The sequence below is a fragment of the Antennarius striatus genome, chromosome 22 (genome assembly GCF_040054535.1).
Source record: "Antennarius striatus isolate MH-2024 chromosome 22, ASM4005453v1, whole genome shotgun sequence".
Taxonomy (NCBI): domain Eukaryota; kingdom Metazoa; phylum Chordata; class Actinopteri; order Lophiiformes; family Antennariidae; genus Antennarius; species Antennarius striatus.
This window is the reverse complement of record NC_090797.1, coordinates 15,438,642-15,456,954: the sequence shown is the minus strand read 5'-3', so window position 1 is coordinate 15,456,954 and position 18,313 is coordinate 15,438,642. Positions and strand designations below refer to the sequence as shown.

Sequence of the window (18,313 nt, the reverse complement as noted above, 5' to 3'; positions counted from 1 at the left end):
CTGAATGGAATGTTACTCCTGTTTTCAAAATAAACTTCCTCCCTATCTTTAGTTAAACTGTTGTCCTTGTTCATGGGCTGTGGCTGTCGTGGGAGGGCCCTCCCCTCGTCAGCCACGTCATGGACAGGACATGTGGGTGTGTTCTGTTCTTCTCTACACAATCTGAAGGAAATACAATCTTGAATCACACCCCTAGTAAATTTAATATCATCTTACATTTTTTCTAATTTCTTTCTGTTCATTCTTTTCTCAAAAGCTGTTTTAAGACTTTTTTTAAATACCTCATATTTTCTAAACTAGTTTTATTTGACATCTTTGCACTCGGACCCCACATAATTCCTAGTCTCACTTTTTTGTCCCAGAACTTAAGACTTAAGTGCTAGAAACACAAATTTATGCGTAAGTTTGGACTTTAAACCTTGATTTGGAGCTTTTAACTAACGTGGTCTAATTTAATTTACGACTGTATGGACAAACACAATAAAACCTAACAGCATAAATAAAGTGCAGAGACCGTACAATAGTCATAGATCCCACTGGATCTCAAGCTAGACGCCACATGGTACAAGACACGTCATCATCAATGACGTGACACCCAAGTACCACCCAGCAGATCTCCCGTTTATCACCTCCCCCACAATGAGTAGCAGTTTGATGACCTTCCTGTCCTTGACTTGTTTAAAAGGCCTCATTTTTATTTTTATGACATTCATTACTTGTGAGTTCGTTGTTCTGGGATCAGAAAATGGTCTCATCAGACCTTCAATCAGATTTACAGACCACTTGTTCAGTCTATCAACTGTTTAATTTGATTATTTGGCTGGAATTTAGTTCATCTTTATTTTGGCAAGCTTGCATAAATTTACCCCAGGTATCTGATTTTCACTCGGCGGCCACCATTTTGTGAACCACCGTCTAGGCACATGTCGCTGTTCTGAGCAGTTAGTGGTTCTACCAGTTTAACCCTATCTAAACTAGTTTTACCTTTTTTTAAAGCCTTTCAAACATCACATTCTGTCTCTGACCATTCGCTCCATTCATTTCACACAATCCCTATTTATCACATTCACAAATTCACCGTCCATTTCATACAATACAACACAATATTCAATTAATTATCATGTTTACCAAATCCCAGTCGGAAGGACTTTAACCCAAGGGATATTAACCAAAATCGCCATTTGGAGGGACTCCAATCCCAGGGATATTAACCAAAATCTCCGTTCGGGAGACCCAAACCCACAATGGTACTTTACCGGAAGGACTCCAACCTGCACTTATCTTCTACTGTATATTACTGAACTGAGCTTATAACATTATCACTCCTCTCCTTTATAGGTGACAACTGTTGGTCAAAGAAGGAGAGGAGGGAGGTGTGTCCATAGGAAGAAAGAGAAGAGTACACCAAGAGTATAGGACTGAGTTTGACTGTTCAGCTGTTTTATCGCCAACATAACGGTCTTTTCACGCACACAAATGTGCTCTCATCTATATCAGGTTCTGTTGAATAGGGAAATATATTTAAACGTTTTATTGTTGTGTAAATAAAACAGTAAATCTGCATACGAACGTTACAAAAACAGTTGAGAAGAATATTCATACCATTGCGTATAAAAGATTAAATCAAAATTAAATCTACTTTATTCGTCCACACGTGGGGAAATTATCTTTACACTCTTCAATCTTTTTGCATTTGGTTACAGTCTTTTGTTAGTCATGCATACACACATTGTTTTTTGAATACAGGCCCTTGAACACAACACACTGGGGGCCTGTAGGCATGCAATTAGTCACACATCACACAAACAGAGGCAGAGTGACAGGTCGCGCACAGGGGGTCGCGCCCCAAACGTGGGGGGGACGGCGCCTTGCTCAGGGGCGCCTCAGCAGTGGCTGGGAGGTGAGCTGACTTCTCCCATCGTCAGCTCACACTCTGAGGGATGTCCTGGCGGGAGCGGGATTTGAACCATTGATGGCTGGGCGATCCGTCTTCAAGACATCTGCTCTACTGCTGAGCCACTGCCGTTCTTATATACCTATGTTATATAAGAACTGAAATCAAAAGATGACATGTAGCTTGTTTGCATGGTTTCCTTGATACAGTAACAGACAAAACTGCTTTAGTTCTAACATCAGTGGCTGTGACATTGTACTGCCTATAACTGCTATAAAGGTCCTCCAAGTTTTATTTTCTGTCTGTTTTAGTCACGATACACACAGGAGTTGATAATTGATAAAAAGAAAAAGAAATTAAGAAGAAGAGAACTGATTGTTCTCTTCCCATTGCTTCACATTCTGGTGGAATACAGAGTGACATTTATCCTCTACTGAACTATTAACACATTCTCATCCTTTTTTAACAGATCATGGATGGACAGTAGCAAAAGGGTCCCAACTCCACAGACTATCACAGTGAAATAGACGCTCAGTGACCACCAGCGGTTCATGCTGTGGAATTCATATGCAACTATGTTTTAATGTCCTCCTCATGTATTCCATCTGTCTGCTGAAGAAGTTTATAGAATTTACTTTCTAAAAAAAAATACAGAAAATAGAGATGGTTTACTAGGACCTCCATATTAGGAGGACAGATCTGGACATAGAGATACTGGAGGACAAGTTAGAGGTGGGTGATGGTCACAGTGAATCATGTTAACTATTAGAATGTTAAGTATTGTAATGATACAAAAACTATTTTTGTATTTGTCAGAAATAAAGATGACCAAAGGAAAAGTGTATTGTATGTTTTTATTGCCCGCTGTGATGGTGGTGACTTAGACTCTGAAATGATTCTGGCAGATGGAGTCACTGCTCTGCCGTCCTGGATAGCAGGAATCGTCCTGAGGTGTCGTAGGCTCTCTCCTGTAATGTATAGTGGATTCATTAGACTGGATTAAACAATGAACACAAGTGAATTATTGTGCAACTCTTCAGGTTACTGACCACATTACAGTCTGCTGCTCAGGTGAGACTGATCATACATCCAAGAGTCAGGAACAGACCCAGACCTCAATATCAGAAATGCTTTGTGAAACGGGCCCAGATAGACAACACAGCATTCACACTGAATATACACACACACACACACACACACACACACACACACACACACACACACACACACACACACACACACACACACACACACACACACACACACACACACACACACACACACACACACACACACACACACAAACAGAGTAAATCATGTCAAGAATTATAGCCATAAAATAGAGTGCAGAGATCACACAATTGCTCAAAGATCCCCCTTGGATCTCAAGCTACAGGCCCACACTCTGGGCAGGCTTCTCCATCATAACGTAACATGGTACAAGACACGTCATCGTCAACCATGTGACACCCAAGTACAGCTTCTTAACAGCTCTGAGCTCCGTTACTAGTTTCCAGCCCCCAGTAGGTTCTCAACGGACAAGATGTGGATGTTCTGTGGTGATTTAGGTCATTCAGCAAAGGCACCTTGGTTCATTATTGATTGAATAAAAAGATAAAACTTCCTGATTTGCTTCTGATCCAAGTAAACATTAGCATGAGCTGCATCCTGTTTTCTAATGTCAACCTATAATATATAAACAATCAACATTACTTCCTCAGTACCGTATTGGCCCGAATGTAAGACGGTGTTTTTTGCATTGAAATAAGACTGAAAAAGTGGGGGTCGTCTTACATTCGGGGTCTAGACATTGTACCCATTCACAACACTAGATGGTGCCAGATATCTTTAAAGCGGATGCCGAACTGAACCCCAGGCCAAAGCGAACCCCTGTCACGAAGAAGAAAAATAAAAATTTGTTTCAGATGTATTTTAAATATTTTCTGTATAAAAATTAAATTTGGTGTTTAAAAAGTCTTTTTTCAAACTTCAGTCTTGAAAAAGAGGGGGTGGTCTTATAATCAGGGTGGTCTTATACGGTAATTAGAATCATAATAGTGATGTCAGTGTATGTGTGTCTGTCTATGTGTATCATAATGGTGTTGTTGTGTGTGTTTGTATTCATCTCAGTGTTCATGGGTGTGTTGTCTCCAATGCTCTGACCTTTCTCCACTGTCTCCACTGCCTGCCTTTACGGCCTTGCTGCTGGATGAACACATGACTCGTGTCTCACATCCAGTCTTTAGTGAATATCATCATAGGTATCTGGTGTCGCCACCCTTGCATTTCCTTTGCTCTGCGATAGTATCCCAGAATGCTACTCTGGAAGAAACAGGACATCTTGGCAAAAACAGTCAGTTTGAGTGTTCTTAGGTCTCAGAAAAAATTTGCAGACAGGATTTGAAGACATTGAAGACAGATGTAGAGTCCTATCCTATTGCTTCCCCTTCATGACTGTTTCTCCTTCACATCAAACATACTTTTTCCTTCATTGCTTCATTTAACTGTAAACCTCTTAGAAATTAACATTCTTCTCATTATTAACAGTCTATATCTTATATATTAACATATCAATATCATCCCTAGCCACATGATTAACAATGATCTGGGATATTTCTTCTGCTGGTGGTTCATTAACATTACCATTGAAATACAACCAACCCTCCAGATGTGGGTATCGACCTGCAAGTTCTGTCGCATTAAGCTGGTTGTCATCCTGTCCCTTCTCTCTGCCTACGTAGTTTTGCAGTGTCCTCAGTCCCTGTCTCACCTTTGACCTGTAGAATTCGCCTACATTCTTGAACAACTTCAAAATGTTCGACTCTAGTTCTCTCTTCTTTAAACGTTTCTTTGGTTGGTCTTTAGGCTTGTAGTCTCTTATTGTGATCTCCATTCTCCCACACACTGCCACATCAAACGTACCTCCCTTTGTCCAGGGGTATTCTAAACCCTTTGTTCTTGTCTCCCATTTCTCTGAAATTGAGTTCATATCCTTTAACATGTCAGGGTTTTTGGTTCCCACCAGAGCCACTGGTGTGGGATTCATTGTCTCAGATTATAGTGTGGTTATTTAAAAGAACTTGTGTTTTGATGAGTGGCTCTTTAAGAAAAACAGAAAACCTTTCTCTTCTGCCTCCAAAGGAGGGTTTGTGTGTGTGTGTGTGTGTGTGTGTGTGTGTGTGTGTGTGTGTGTGTGTGTGTGTGTGTGTGTGTGTGTGTGTGTGTGTGTGTGTGTGTGTGTGTGTGTGTGTGTTTTGTGTGTGTGTGTGTGTGTGTGTGTGTGTGTGTGTTTGTGTGTGTGTGTGTGTGTGTGTGTGTGTGGCGGGGGGGTGTTAGATATATTTTTAGGAAAATCCATTGTGTGTGTCTTCAGACTCCTCCCTCTTCAATAAGTTTCCTGATTTTAACTTCCAGTCTCTACTAGACTCTCGTAACGAGCAGAACTCTCCACACAAACTGACTCTACACACTTTCTCCTTCACTACGCGCACCAACCTCCAAACCTCTGCTCTGACAACTCACACCAGCCTTAACGGCTCAACACAACGTCAATCTAAACTTTATTATCGCTTTCAACACACTTTCAATACACTTTCTACTACTCCATCTACAGCACATAAGCGCATCTCAAACACAGTCAATCAGACTTATTGTTTTTCCAGTGTGGTGGGGGTTTTGTTTCTCTTAAGGACAGGAGACAGTGTAAAATACAAAATATTTATTTGTCAATTCAAATCATGTATAGGTTGAGTAGCAGTACAATAATATCATCAATAGGTTGAGTATGAGTCCGATAACATCATCGATGATATTGACAGACAGACAGGTTCAACAAACAGACAAGTTCAACAAATGCTATCTAAGCATGATGAGAGGTCTGGAGACGATGAAAAAGTCCTCCGGTGTGTTGTTGCAGAGTACTCTGGGTAGATGAAAACTTCAAATACCAACTAAAAAATGGATCACATCTCTTTTTATACCCTAAAGGTGTGACTAGGGGGAGGTATTAACCTCGGCCCATCTGCTTTCAACCAGTTCTTTACGGGCTTTCAGTTGGTACGTCATGACCTCCAGACGTTACCAAAAATATCAAGTCGACAGTTTCACAAAACTATTTGATGACATAACATAATCAGTCACGTGACCCCTGTGAGGATCTGCTGCAGACATTCTCTGGATGACCCTGTGCAGAAACATACATTCTAATTTCAGGTACAGTGTCTGAAATGATCTGGCCAGCTGCTTCTGTCAGTGTCTAACTTCTTCAAGGATACCCACAGTCATGCAAGCATTTCCAAATATGGTCAAACAGGAATTATTTTCATGCAGCGTCTTCATGACCTGGAGACATCCTGGGGCCACCTTCACAAGAGCTGAATAATATGACACACACAACAATCCAGATCTTTGGTTCACTTAGATGATATTGTTTTCTATATTATTTGATTGTATTAAAAACTTTCCACCCCCCCCCCCTTCCATGGCTTTTAAGCCATGGACCAAAACTGGGAAATTTAATAAAATGCAACAACCCAATTATTAACAAAGATGGCGCAGATCTATGGCTACTGTCTCACTATTCTTCACTACAGACGGAGGCCAAAACCCCGATGATTACATTCTTGGGGAAAAATTCCTCCGTGACCCTCACTGAGCGATCGCTTTCTTAGCCTGCAGAGAAGACAATCCAAACTTAGTAGCCTCCAAAACATTTGAACATGACCCTTTCATCTATAGATGCATTATGACATCCTGATTACTAAAAAACAAAGATTACTGAAAAACTGAACAATATGTACAGTAGTAGTGAGTTTATGAATTTTCACTGAAAAACTTCTTGGTGACACAAAGTTATCAGTCCTTCACAGTGTCCTCGTCCCGTACTTGGCTGCATGGCAATAAGGACATTCCCCCAGAGCCCAACCCCTAATGGTGTGAGGATCTCCCTGCTTCACTGACATCGAGACGAGTGGAATCTATACATCCACCCCCCTTTGTAGTCAGACTTCCCCTCACACCGGTGGGTGAGTTCTGGCAGGAGTCTCCACCACCGCTGTGGGCGTTGTAGTGGGACGCCTCACTCATCTTTTCCTCTGGGATGAGTTGTCTGGATCTTTTCCTCTGGGATGAGTTGTCTGGATCTTTTCCTCTCAGACCAAAACAACCGACGTCCTCAACGACTCAACACATGATGTCCTCAGTTGAGGCCGTTGCCTTTGTTGGTTCCTCAGCCGAGGAACTCTCTGGGGTTGTAAGGGCTGCAACCTCTGTTTCCAGATCAGGGTCTGGAGTGGCACCTTCACCAGCCGGTGGAGGGAGAGTAAATTCTTGGTCGGCTCTGGCTGGTCTGGTAGATGAAGTGTGGCATCATGTGTCCCCCCTTTCCCAGCAAACGGACTGCATTTCCCGTTCGCTCAGTCACTTGGAAGGGACCTGTCCACCTAGGTTCAGAGCATTTTTGTTTTGTTACTTTCAGCCACAACACTTTCACACACACCCATTTCTCTGGGGACATCCGCCTGTTTTTCTGTGAGATGGGAGAAAGTGGTAGTTAGTTGTCTCAGGCCTGGTGGGCCTTCAGCACCTTTGGATGTCAATGGAGCTGTAGGAGCTGGAAAAGGTCTGTTAGTATGACTCCAGCCTGTGGAAGAGTTCAGTGACGTCCAGGACCACTCCTTATCTCCCTTCTAATTCTGCTCTGTGGATTATTAACATCATTATTGGTATCACTTCTCCTTGTGGAATTGAATAAGTGGGAACTGTGCTGTATCATCATCCCCATCATAGCCAGGAGGAGAAGAAGGAGCATTCCCCCCTTCCAGGGAATCCTTCCCCTGGCCTTCATCTTTGTCACTGAGAATGTCAATGGGTGCCTTTAAGCAATGCTTTAAACGGCACCACATAGGGGATCCTTTGACCTGCACTGCAGTGGAAGTGGCTCTCACCACCTCGTACGGACCCTCCCGTCGGGGGATGTTCCACTTCCGTCTGAACACCTTTATGTACACCAAGTCTCCTGGTGTCACTGAAGGTGGATCCTCCTCACGGTCAGCTTTTGTCTGTAATGAGATAACAGAGCAGAGATGCTCCTGTGGATGTTAGTCATTTGTCTGACATACGACTTCATGTCATTTGTCAAAATATCAAGAGAAGGTCCCTTAGCTGTTTTGTAAATTGGAGAAGGCATTGACCTGCCGGTTAAAGCTTCATGTTTTTCAAAATCCCATTCACTCTCTCCACAATACCTTGACTCTGAGGATTGTACACACATCCAAATCTCTGCTTGGTTCCTAACTTCTGCAACATTCATTTCACGGTTTTATCCACAAACTCCTTTACATTGTCTGAACTTATTCTTAGTGGAATCCTGAACCTCGGAACGATTTCACGACACAGAAACTTTGCAACAGTTTCTGCATTTTTGTGTTTGGACGGTGTCGCTTCAACCCACCTGCTGAATCTATCAATCACCACCAACAGATACCTCTTCCCTTGCACTGGTCTCACCATATCAACATAGTCCATGACCAGGTGTAGAAAAGGTCCTTCAGGTGCTGGAATATGTCCAGCAGGAGGTGTTTCTCCTTTTCGAATGTTACTTTTTAAGCATGTTTCACATCGGCCAATCACTCCATCAACATGTTGATGTAGTTTAGGAGCCCAAAAATTCCATTCTAAAATTTTTCTCATCATCGCCTCTAGACTCATGGCCTACCCCATGAGCCTCATTGATCAGTAAAGGTAGGAGTCCACTCGGAGCAACAAATAGCCCCTCATGGTTTCTCCACAATCCTCCAGCATCCTTAGAAGCTCCTCTCTGAAGCCATAAATGACATTCTGCTTCTGGAGCCTCTTCCTGTAACAATATCAAATCTTTACAAGTTATTTGTTCCTCAAGGTCCACAGCATGAGTTACCATTACAGCTTTATTGTTCACTGAAGCTGCACTTTTAGCTGCTTCATCTGCTGCTGCATTTCTTTTGGCAACCCATGAATCATTTTTCTGATGTGCAGCACACTTTATTATGGCTGAGGATCTTGGTTTCATCATTGCCATTAATAATTTCATGATCTGATCACGGTGCTGATGGGAGAGCCGTCAGTTTTTCTGAAACCTCTTTCCTTCCACGCTGCACCAAACAAATGACACACCCTATGTGCATAGGCAGAATCCGTGTAGATGTTAGCGTTTTTACCCTCTGCATACTCACATGCAGACGTCAAAGCCTTTAGTTCTGCCAACTGGCTGGAACACGGCTGCACACACTCTTCCATTCGAACAATCTCAGTTCTGCCATGTTTGAACTCAATTACTGCACAACCTGCTCTGAGTGCTTCCCCATCTCTAGCAGGAGCCGTCCACCAACAGAGTCATGTCGGCTGACTCCAAAGGGATAGCACTCACAGATCTAGTTTAGCATCTCTCTGCCTCAGCCACACAGTCATGTGGTTCCCCCTCAAACGGGAGTGGAATGGAGTCTGCTGGGTTCTTCACCATGCAGACATGCAATGTCACATCCGGGTATTCAAGAAGTCGGTGATAGTCAGTCAACCGTTGTGAGGTTAACATAAATTTTCCTCTTTCAATTAAGTTTATCAACTTATGATGTGATAAAATCTCTATCGAATAGCCCATAGTAAGAGCTGATGCTTTTTCATACAACAAATGAGTGGCAGCCAGGTGCTGGTATTATTCTGGCAAACCTAGTTCTACCGGTGTTAGTGCAACAGAATAATAGGCCATTGGTTGAGCATGTGTACCTACACCTGTTTTCTGGCCTAACATCCCTACTGCATGTCCCTGACGACACGACACAAACAACTGGAACGGTTTCTCATAGTCTGGAAGAGTCAAAACCGGCGCCTGCTGTAGCAAAGTTTTAATAGTTTCAAAAGCAATGTGTAGAATAATGTATGTGTCTATATGATGTTTATGTATAAGCATTATAGTGTATTTTGGTGTATATTTCTGTGTTGACTTGGAGACATCTTGGGGCCACCTTCACAAGAGCTGAACAATATGACACACACAACACTCCAGATCTTTGGTTCACTTAGATGATATTGTTTTACTATATTATTTTATTGTATTAAAAACTTTCCACCACACCAGCTCATACATTCACACCTGAGCTCAGCAATCATACACTCAGTTACACAGAATCACTTATGACGTCCAAGCAAACAGTTTTCCACACTCATAAAAGAAAAAAACTTTATTTTATCCTAAGCATAATGTAGCCACAAGAGGACACAAGCCAGTGTCTTATTGTGGCGGTACCAAGCCCGTATAAATACAGAGGGTTGCGTCAGGAATGGCATCCGGCGCAAAACTTTTGCCAAATCAAAGATGCAAATCAAACCTATGACTTCCATACCAGATCGATCAAGGCCCGGGTTAACAATGACCGCCATCGGCACTGTTGACCTACAGGGCGCTGATGGAAATTAGAGTAGGGACGTTGAATGTTGGAACTATGACAGGAAAAGGTAGAGAGTTGGTTGACATGATGCAGAGGAGGAAGGTAGACATACTGTGTGTCCAGGAGACCAGGTGGAAAGGTAGCAAGGCTAGAAGTTTAGGAGCAGGGTTCAAGTTGTTCTATCATGGTGTAGATGGGAAGAGAAATGGAGTAGGAGTTATCTTGAAGGAGGAGTTTGTTAGGAATGTCCTGGAGGTAAAAAGAGTGTCGGATAGAGTGATGAGTCTGAAGCTAGAAATAGAAGGTGTGATGTTCAATGTTGTTAGCGGGTATGCTCCACAGGTAGGATGTGAGCTGGAGGAGAAGGAGAAATTCTGGCTGGACTTTGATGAAGTGATGCAGAGCATGCCTAGAAGTGAGAGAGTTGTCATTGGAGCAGACTTCAATGGACATGTTGGTGCAGGTAACAGAGGTGATGAGGAGGTGATGGGCAGGTTTGGTATCCAGGAGAGGAACGCAGAAGGACAGATGGTAGTTGACTTTGCAAAAAGGATGGAAATGGCTGTAGTGAATACTTTCTTCCAGAAGAGGCAGGAACATAGAGTGACCTATAAGAGTGGAGGTAGGAGCACACAGGTAGACTACATCTTGTGTAGACGGTGTAACCTGAAGGAGATCAGTGACTGTAAAGTAGTGGTAGGTGAGAGTGTAGCCAAACAGCATAGGATGGTGGTGTGTAGGATGACTCTGGTGGTGAGGAAGATGAAGAGGGCAAAGGCAGAGCAGAAGACGAAATGGTGGAAGCTGAAAAAGGAAGAGCGTTGCATGACTTTTAGGAAGGAGTTAAGACAGGCTCTGGGTGGTCAGGAGGTGCTTCCAGATGACTGGACAACTACAGCTAATGTGATCAGGGAGACAGGTAGGAGAGTACTTGGTGTGTCATCTACAAGGAAGGTAGATAAAGAGAGTTGGTGGTGGAATGAGGAGGTACAGGAGTGTATACAGAGAAAGAGGTTAGCTAAGAAGAAGTGGGACACTGAGAGGACTGAGGAGAGTAGACAGGAGTACAGGGAGATGCAACATATGGTGAAGGTAAAGGTAGCAAAGGCCAAACAAGGGGGCTTATGATGACTTGCATGCTAAGTTGGACAGTAAGGAGGGAGAGACTGATCTATACAGGTTGGCAAGACAGAGAGACAGAGATGGGAAGGACGTGCAGCAGGTTAGGGTGATTAAGAATCAGAATCAGAAAAAGTTTTATTGCAAAGTACATTAAAGTTTATCCTCTGCTGAGCCTTCTTGGTGAGGGAGCTGATGTTCTGCTCCCATTTGAGCTCCCGGGTGATGGTGGTGCCCGGGAAGCAGAAGGACTCTACAGGGGTCACTGGAGTGTCACAGATGATGACGGGGGGAGGGCAGGAGGGTCTTTCCTGAAGTCTACTATCATCTCCACTGTTTTGAGAGTGTTGAGCTCCAGGTTATTCCTGCTGCACCATGATACCAGGCGGTCTTTGTCTTTATTTGTCATGTCAACATTGTCCAGGATGTTGACACGACAACACCAGAGGATGCTCCTCTGGTGAAAAAGTTGATATGTCCATGTAATTTTGGAAACACACTCTTGGGGTTTACATGGTAAGCGGAAAAGTGATAGATGATGGATGGATGGAGGTCCTATGTAGACCTTCATACTACTCAGTGCTCATGAAGTAGCCCTCAGCCTCAAAAAGGTTTGTGACCCCTGTTCTAAATGTTCCTTCATGCAGGAGAAACGTCTCCTTGCTCTGGTCATGATGAAGTGATGGTGTTACCGGTGTTACCGGTTAGCAGCTCACGTCCCACTGTCTGCTTCTCCACACCAGCAGCGGGAGCCCCCGAAGCTTCTGCACATGTCCGTTCGCCTCCACCTTTCAATGCACTGGGAAGGAAACAGGAGGTGACCGCACAAATACATTGATCTCACAAACCGACAGCAACAACCAGAAGAACGAGCATCTCTGACCTAAAGCGTGTCGCGGTCCACGCCCACCCGTGTCTTCACCAGAATCCGGTCGGCTGAGTGGGAGGTGCTACACACAGACGAGCGGCAGCATCATCCCAGAGGAGCGCAGCAGCATCCAGCCCCTGGTGACCGCCGCCTCCATCATGATGTCAGGGGAGTTCGTCCAGAGCTGCTGGAGCGCACGTTCATGCGTGGCACGCTCTACAAGTCGCTCTGCTTCCTGCTCCTCATCCTCCAGGGCGGCGTCCACAACTTCTACCTCATCATCTTCACCGACCTGTACTGGTGCTCGTGGATCACCGCGGATTTGGTGGTCATCTCCGGCTGGAGCATTTTCTTCATGAAGAACGCACGCAGCAAGCAGGAGCGCGCCTGCGGCTTCCACCAGTAAAGCTCCATCTTCAGCTGCACCCTGGGAGAGTTCACCTACGCCTACCTGGCCTGGCTCTTCTACGTCATGCAAAAGGCTGCAAATTAAATGAGAAAACAGTGTGATTGATTTGTGAAACGTCTAACGACTGTTTCTGGTGACATCACATTAGAACACAGTCAGCTGGACTTCCTCCAGGTTGGTTGAAGACGCTTCACCTCTCGTCTGAGAGTCCTCTTCAGTTCTGATGACTGAGTCCAGTTACTCCTGTTGGAGCAGAAACCTGAGACCACCTTTCACGTTCAAATGTGGGGGCAGCTCGCATGAAAGTGGGCGGGACAACGGCCCACCTGAGTGGGAATGACTCCTAACGACCCTCATTGTGTTGGGGGTTTGTGGGGGCGAGTTCCTGCCCCAGCAGGACTATAAGTGTCTGGACTCAGTAGCAGTGAGTCACAACTGAAGGAGTCCTGACGTGGATGACTGAGACCTGCAGACATGTCTTCAACCAGCCTGAAGTAAGTTCTCCTCATTCTGCTTTGCTCTTCTTGACCTGCCTTTACCTGGAGGACTCCACACACTTTACTCTGACTCAGTACTTTAGTTTGGAGTCATGGTCATCTTTTGGAACAGATGGGTTAGCAGTTAGCAGTAGCATCTTCACACTGTTAGTACTGACTCTATTGTTGTGTTATTATTAAGATTTTTAGAGTAATCTTTCTCATCCCAGCACTGTCTCCTGTGCTCATGGATATGTTTGGTCCTGACTTCTTATAACTAAATGATATGAGAGCTAAGATGAGGAGCACTGGTCGCAGAATTTAGGGTGAAGCGGGGAAAGGTTTCTAAAATGTTCTCACCATTAATTAAAAATCCCAAAATGCTTTGTGTTCATACTGACCCTGACACCAGTGGTGTGGAGCAGCAGTTTCAGATCTATGTAGCTCTTTTAGGCTCTTTTGGTAAAACGGTTGATGTTTTTTCCCTGTTCTGTTTGTATGTAGGGAGGGTAATGGGTTTCCATCCCCTTACCTTTTGTTTATATGTGAGGGGTGGGGGGGGGGTTACGGTGGGTTTCTATCACCCAACTTTCTGTTGATATGTGTGGGGGACTAATGGGTTTCTATCTCCAAACCTTCCTGTTATAACATGGTAACTTGTGTGTCCTCAGGTTTGAACACTACAAACTACCCAAAAGCGAGGAGCGGCCGACCCCCCAGACACTGATGCCTCCCCCCACTTCCCTGCTGGACCCATCAGACCTGGATCCCAGTGGGTCAACACCCGGCTCATGGGTTCAAGACTGGTTCAACGCGGCCGATTTTGTTTCAGGACAGCCGTACTGTGGACGGGGTGAGTGATCCGCGTGGTGTGTTGGGGAGAAGCACTAGATCCCACCTACGTCCCCTTGTGAGGAGACTTAGGGCTGTGGATATTTTCTTACGTGGGGGTTGGGCTGTTGTTCATTTTGGTATTTGGTAAAACTGTTGTTTTGTTCACCCATTGACAAGCAAGTGGACAACTGTGAACTTGTGTCATCTGAGATTACAAACAGTTGAAGGAAACTGTAGTCCGATCAGGTTGTAGGCGTGTGGGTACCATGGTAACAGTATTTTGATGTTTTGATGTTGTGGGTCGTCTGCAGCTGATCCTGAGAACAAGGAGCTGAGGAAGCAGCTTTGCTTCTACGCCGCCATTGGAAAGTGCCGCTATGGAATCAACTGTGCCTATCTCCATGGCGACGTTTGTAACATGTGTGAGCTCCAGGTGCTCCACCCCACCGACATCAGTCAGCGCTCAGAGCACACCAAGGTAACGACCTGCTCACACACTACACGAGCTGTCACACACACTCCTTTGACATGGTGGTAACATACACACACTTCCTGCACCTGTCCACAGGCGTGCATGGAGGCCCACGAGAAGGACATGGAGCTCTCGTTCGCCATCCAGCGCAGCGAGTACATGATGTGTCGTATGTGCATTGAAGTGGTGTTGGAGAAGGCCAACCCCAGTGAGCGGCGCTTCGGCATCCTGGTCAACTGCAGCCACTGCTACTGCCTGAAGTGCATCAGGACGTGGAGGAGGGCCATGTGCGATATCACCAAGTGAGTCGTCAGTGTGTGATGGGTAGTGGGGGGGGTCGTTGAAATTTGTGTTTCACCTTTGTATACTAATGAGGGTCATTAGTATACAAAGGTGAAACTTGCATTTCAACGACCCCCCTTTGACACACCCAACAATTGTTGAGGGGCCAGACGGGTTTCAACGACGGTCGTCTGAATGTGCATAGCCCTGACCACACCCCACAGGGTAAATAAGCTGGACAACACCAGCCACCTTCAGAACTGAACAAGTCTCTTGGATGAGAGATGAAACGTCTTCAAGAACTTTCTTAACGTCCAGTGGATCGACTTTAACAGCTTTGGATAACAAATATTTATTCATCTTTCTTCTTCATGAAAGCATCAAAAATGTTACCTAAATATGTTTCAGAGGTACTTTGAATGAGGTTGTAGCGATAAGTGTTCCATCACATTGATTAATCGTCTGTAAACCAACCAGAAACATTTTTTAATTCACCTTTTCTCACCAAACATCTCCTGAGACTGTTTTTAATCTCCTTCAGAGGAGCTTCTTCCTGAACGTTCCCTGTTTCAGATGGTAAAACCATTTTTCTACTTATTTCCAGTTGCTGCCCCAAGTGTGGAATAACATCCAACTTTGTCATCCCGAGTGAGTTCTGGGTGGAAGATGAGGACGACAAGCAGAAGCTCATCCAGAAATACAAGGACGGCATGCGGTAAGTGGGCCGGGCTAGAAACGGGTAAGGTGTGGGGCTACACTAGTGGGTGGGGCTATACTAGTAGATCTGTAGGAGAACATCTGGGCTGTGGAGTGGGCGGTGTTGTCTGATGTGTCTGAATCCCTGACAGTCTTCTCGGTCTCCTTCAGGAACAAGCCGTGTCGGTACTTTGATGAGGGGCGTGGCACATGTCCCTTTGGCGCCATCTGCTTCTATAAACACGCCTTTCCTGGTGGACGACTGTTGGAGGCCCAGCCCCCGCGCCGACAGCCAGGATCCAATCACAGGAACAGGGTAAGGGGCCACCAGTCCACTGGTTCTGTTGAAGGTCTGCCAAGAACAGCAGCATCTCCACAGCAGCGCCCTCTGCTGGCTGAGTGGAAGCACTGATCAGTGGAAACCATCGTTTGGAGACATTTGGAGTCTGATTTTTGCAAACCTGCATCACTGGATGAAGGCTGATGTGTGTGTGTGTGTGTGTGTGTGTCCAGCAGAACTCCAGGACTCCGCTGTGGAACATCTTTGAGGAGCAGGAGAGCACAGACTCCTTCAACAACGATGAGGAGGAGATGGTGCCGTTCGAGCTGAGGGAGATGCTTCTGAGGCTGCTGGACGAAGACGAGGTCCTGGCAGGCCATCAATAAATGAACTTATGAAATATAAAATGAAGAAAAAAAGTCCCACAAGCCATTGTGCTCATGCTAAACATTACCTTGACATCTATTGTTGGTCTTTCTGGTGCGTTTCATGGAGGAGGTATAATTCTAAAATGACAAAAATAAGTCAATATAATATTTAACAAATTAACTGTATTCAAATATTGCTAAAAAACAAAACTTGTTTATCACTGACAGCTGTTAGCACTTCCTGTTAGCCTGACGATCACTCTGACATTTACTGTCAAACTGTAAGGTTTTACTCCTGAAGGCTGGATCTTCTGTTTTCTTTATTAAAGCTGCTCATAGCCATTATTTTGTACAGATGTGTCCTCCCTTCATCACCTTCATCCAAGTGTCCCGTGTGTGTGTGTGTGTGTGTGTGTGTGTGTGTGTGTGTTTCATTAATGGTTAAGAGCCTGTTCGATCACAAGCTGTCTGTCAAAGTGGGTGAACGGATGGATGGATGAGAGACGGATGTACTTATGTCACAGACAGCTGTTGAGATACTTCTTGTAGCTAGCATGAACAGCTAGCCTTAGCCTCCCTCCAGTGAAGGTGAGGTCTAGAATGTGGTGGCGCCCTCTAGTGGCATAAAAACAGCTTTTAACCCCCGACCCCTGGCTGTTGCTTCATTAGCTCATCGTCCCACTGACAGACACTCGTCTTCATCCTCCACTCTACACACTCCTCCTCCTCACCCTCCTTTGGCTCCGCCTCCTGAGTCAGACTCAACCAACTTTTATTTATATAGCTCTTAACCACATCAAGAGACATTTCAAAGCCCTTTAATAGACAGAAAAACCCAACAGAACCCTCCAGAGCAAACATAAGCCACAGCAACAGGACTCATTGGACCGCTAGCTGCTCAGGTCGCTAACAGCAGCTAGCAGCTGTCTGCTGTGGTGATGAGTACTGATTCACTGTGACATGTGACCAATAGTGATGTTTAAATGGAGGTGGCCCCACCCTGTCCAGGATCAGGAGGAACACGTGTTCACGTTAAACTGATGTTCAGGTGACGGTCCACTCGTGTCACCGGGTCGACACCAGAAGACCACCTCCTGATCCTCACGCCACACACACACACACACACACACACACACACACACACACACACACACACACACACACACACACACACACACACACACACACACATACTTCAGCTGTAGCACCACAGACGGGTGTGACTTTTATTATCTAATGTTTGTACGTTGTTTCCTGGATCAGGTCAGAGCAGCCGACACACAGTCACTCCCTCCTGTGTAACTCCCTCTTGTGTAACTCCTTCCTATGTCGCTCCTCCTTTGTCACTCCCTCCTGTGTAACTCCCTCTTGTGTAACTCCTTCCTATGTCGCTCCTCCTTTGTCACTCCCTCCTGTGTCCACCAACGTCCATAGGTCTCACGATGAAAGGACCAATGAGACGGTCAGAAGGTTGGTGCGGTCAGAAGGAACCCTCTCAGGTCCAGCTTCATCACCTCTGAGCTCCTCATGACGTTGCTGCGTTCACGTGACGTCTGGAGGTTCTAAACCAGAGGTCACCAACGCTGTTCCTGCGAGCGACCGTGCGCCCCCGAGCACCCCTTGTGGCGCCCGTGAGGCGTGGTCTAAACATATTAACATTAATTAACACATTAATGATATTGCAACTTAATTATTCCGCATTCTAAAATGATATTTTATTAAGTTAAAACATTCAAATAAAATACTTGATATCAAACTCGCCTCTCTCCAAGTCGAAGGTCATTCGTGCGTCTACGCCTGACACACTGACCAGGTGATATGAGGAGTTAGCCTGCTTGTGCTTTTGCCCAAAAACCATGGAAGAAAACACAAAAGGACATCGTATTTTCAGAGTGACTGGGAAGATTTCTTTTTTTACGTCATTCAAAGAGAAATGTTTGTGTCTTTTTTGTGGGATGACTGTTGCAGTACCAAAGCGGCACAACGTGGAGAGGCATTAACAAACATGCCACAAAAACATGACTGTGAACTACCCACCCAGCAGCACTTTATGTACTGAGAAAGTCAGTGGGTTAAAGGCAGCTTCAGACAAACAACAGACTTTTTTCACAAAGCCGGTCAAAAAATCCCAGAACGCAATCGAAGCTTCGTCTAGAGCTGCCCGTTTTTTGATAAAGAACAATAAACCGTTT

General features: G+C 45.0%; 1 protein-coding gene across 1 annotated transcript in view; it reads left to right on the top strand.

The window, feature by feature from the left end:
• The window catches only part of LOC137589716 (probable E3 ubiquitin-protein ligase makorin-1), a 45,689-nt gene that overhangs the window by 2,365 nt on the left and 25,011 nt on the right, over window positions 1-18,313 (top strand). The window contains exons 3-6 of the mRNA XM_068307564.1: window positions 12,362-12,706; window positions 13,861-14,042; window positions 14,335-14,501; window positions 14,592-14,797. Of these exons, the coding sequence (XP_068163665.1) occupies window positions 12,362-12,706; window positions 13,861-14,042; window positions 14,335-14,501; window positions 14,592-14,797 (900 nt within the window). The remainder of the gene's footprint in view (window positions 1-12,361; window positions 12,707-13,860; window positions 14,043-14,334; window positions 14,502-14,591; window positions 14,798-18,313) is intronic.